Genomic DNA, 3,468 nt, shown 5'->3' on the forward strand with positions numbered 1-3,468 from the left:
CAAATAAAAAATTACTTAGTATGGCAGAAAAATGCGTGATACCGTCTACAAAAAAAAATTTTCAAAAATCAACGCGATTTTTTAGCAACTTAAAACGTGCACTTTATACTAGAACTTAATGATCTATAAAATTGCATACCAAAAATTATTCTAGAAATTAAAATTAAAATGTATGGAATAGGAATGAAAAGTTTGTGGAATGTTTATAATGTATGTACAAAGTCTGAAATTTAGATTTATATGGTATTTGTTAGGTAAAGAGCTATACTTTTATATAAAAAATAATGAACATTCAAACAATTAAAAGAAACGTAGTCAAAACTGGTAAAAATGTTGATGTGCTATGGTTTGTCGCGGGGCGTGCATTACTTTTTCCCACTGGGCCATTACATACATAAATACATATGTACATACATTTGTATTTTTATTCCTAAACAAATTTGTTATTATTTATAATTCCTTGTTTCTTAAAAACAATCATCCAAAGTATCAAAATAGTTAAATGCTTTCTTTATTTTTTGTGCCAAATCAAAATATTGACAGTCGCTTTTAGCGCTGTCTATAAAAGCCTGCGAATGACTCTGCCATTTTCATCAGATCCAGCACTGGAACAGGTATTACGATTATGGGCTCATATAAGAACTCGGCGAGGACTTCATCACCAGCGGATAACAACCTTCGTACAGTGGGTCATTCAAACTGGTCTTTCGGAATCCCAAACTACTCTGAGAGCTTAAACTAGTTCCCAACGATCGTCATCTGTGATCACTACTTAATGAATAATGTAATTCACTTTCGTCGGCTAATGAATGCGCAGCTGCGCTGGGTGTGATGCTGGGAGTACGTTCTCGAATACGCCCTGCCGACATGTCGCTACCTCGTCGAATACTCTTCAAAGAAATGCTTTCTTGTGAGCAGGAGCAATGACAAATAATGAGCTTAAAAGCGTAGCGAAAGTCTTTTGAAAAAAGTGCATAAATCATTGGATTTACGGCGGAATTACAGTAACCTAGCCAAAAAAGAATGGAAAAAAGAAGAGGATCAATGCAGTCTTGGCAAAACCCCCGAATAACATAGATGGTGAAAAATGGCAGCCAGCATAAAATGAAGAGTCCTACAATTATGGCAAGTGTTTTTGCAGCCTTCGTTTCCATTCGAAAACGTTTAACTTGCGTTTTGATACTTCGGCGACCGATTTTCTTATTCTGATATTGCAATTGCTGTTGCATATGGTGTTGGCTTATATCAGTTTCTTCAATAATCTTACGAACTTGCAAATATGAGTTATTGCCTTTCTGTTGGGCTAAGAGTTTTGATTCGGTGGTTTCAGTGCCTTTGGCTGAGCTGTAGTGCACTGCGCAAAGCATGCTCCCACTACCGGATGATTGATGTTCACGTATACCAGTTGGTTCGCTATTACTTAGGTCGTTGATAGTTTCACTGGATGCATAGGAAATAGATATCTTAATTTTATCATGTTGGAGTGGACGTCGTGTAGTGTACTTTGAAAGACGTTCAGGAGATGGTGTCCCCAGTGTGGTAGTAGTACTCTGAGAACTGCCATTACTATGTGTGGAATCGTGCTGGTTCGCACTACGGCCTCGGTGAATTCGCAACGTTAGGCGCTGATCGTCAAAGCGCGAACTGATGCCCTTGGATCCTAATGAAAGCACAGAGAAAAAAGACATATAATCGGACAAATATTAATATTAGAAGGGAAATGTTCTGTATAATATCGGTTAGCTTGAGGCTGGTACAAAAAATTAAGGTGGCGTGACATCACCCACCTTTTCCACTTAAAAGAGGTTTATAATCCTATCAACAGAAAACTCCTTTCTCTTACCGCAGTAAGTATTATGCATACGGTGACCAGATTTCTGTGGACAAAAATCGGGAAATTTCTAAAGCATCTAATTCGAACATATTTACAATATTTAAAACAAAACAAAGAGAAAAAAAGTTGAAAAATGGTCGCAAAAATTTATAACCCCCAATATATACGGTGGCGAGAATGTAAATAGAGAAGAGACATTTTGGCAAGTTTTGGCTACTTTTCTTTGTTTAAAAAATGTTTATTATTTTCTTATGAAGATATACTATCTAAAAAAATATGTAAATCAAAATTTCAAACTTTTTAGAACATTAATAAAATTTCGACGAATTTTAACAAATGAATACCGTTGTAAGCGACATATTTATAAGTTTCCAGGAATGGAAAAAACGTTTTTGATGACGCACATAAAGTCATTTGATTTAGTTTTCCAATTTCTCGGTGCAGCAGTGTCCAAGAAACTTGTCGGAAATTAAAATATATATCTATATATATCTTTCAAGTCAAGATTTACAAAATTTTAATGATAGAAAAACGTTTTATATCCAAATTCCAATGGATGATAACACGTTTTTCCAGTAAGCGCAGCATCTTAGCTGGTGGCGCTTACAACCTTTTTCGACGAATTATTACATTAATTATATAGCAATAAGAGGTCTTTGATTGCTCACCATCGGTCATTTTATAAAAATTGGAGAAATGCTTTTGAATAGTCTCGAATTTGAAGGTTGAGCATTGAAGAGAACAAGCGCAGTTGAAAATCTGCTGAATACAAAAACAAAATTGATATTAGCACAGCTCCTTCACTTACAACGTTTTTCCACATTACCATTTCTGGTAATGTTTTTTTAATACCACTTTCCCATTTCTTACTAAAAAATCTTCCCCACTATTTCTTAGCCTCTTATTTTTCATATCTTTCGAATTTTCTGAGTTTTTGTACGGTTTTTGCCATTATTGCACTTTTGCATTACGCTTGTTAATTCTAAATTGGCCATGGTACCTGCACTTAAAACTTTTTTCTTCTCACTACTGACTTTGGAGCGTAGGCTAATGTCTTGTAATGTAATTTCGCGACCTTATAATACGCGAGAGTATTTTTAACGGTAATCTGCGAAAAAACTAGTTTTGAGCAAATTGGCGCTTGCAACGTTATTCGCGGCGACCATTTAAATGTTGATCAAAATTTTAAACATTTCAATCAGATTTTTTAGAATTGTTTTGAGTGTGCAGTTTCGCAGCCGATTTAATTGTAAGTGTAAGTTTGAAGTAGCTTGGACTTACCGTTGATTTTTGGCAATTTCATTTGCTTCCATACAAATTACGTTCGAAAATTTTTTTGCATAGAGAAAATGACCAACACCTTCCACGAAAAAAAAACTACCAAAAATCAATGGTATTTCCTAGCTACTTAAAATTTGCTCTTTGAATTGAATGGGCTACAAGACTGCATACTCAAAACAATTCTAAAGATATAATTAAGCACTTGAAATTTTGATGAAACTTTGTCGATCTTAGCTAACTTCTGTACAACGTTTGAAATTTTACTTACANTGAATTGAATGGGCTACAAGACTGCATACTCAAAACAATTCTAAAGATATAATTAAGCACTTGAAATTTTGATGAAACTTTGT

General features: G+C 34.6%; 1 protein-coding gene across 1 annotated transcript; it reads right to left on the minus strand.

Annotated features, from left to right (window-relative positions):
• Nucleotides 1-273: 273 nt before the first annotated feature.
• Nucleotides 274-2,512, minus strand: LOC108378032 (octopamine receptor Oamb-like). The gene is made up of 2 exons (XM_017634330.1): nt 2,503-2,512; nt 274-1,660 (listed from the first exon to the last, which is right to left on the minus strand). Exons 1-2 carry the CDS (start codon nt 2,510-2,512, stop codon nt 756-758), a joined length of 915 nt encoding a protein of 304 aa, XP_017489819.1. The 3' UTR covers nt 274-755.
• Between the last annotated feature and the right edge of the window lie 956 nt (nt 2,513-3,468).

Source organism: Rhagoletis zephyria, unplaced genomic scaffold, assembly GCF_001687245.7.
Source record: "Rhagoletis zephyria isolate East Lansing unplaced genomic scaffold, Rhagoletis_zephyria_1.1 Rzeph_scaffold_13207, whole genome shotgun sequence".
Taxonomy (NCBI): domain Eukaryota; kingdom Metazoa; phylum Arthropoda; class Insecta; order Diptera; family Tephritidae; genus Rhagoletis; species Rhagoletis zephyria.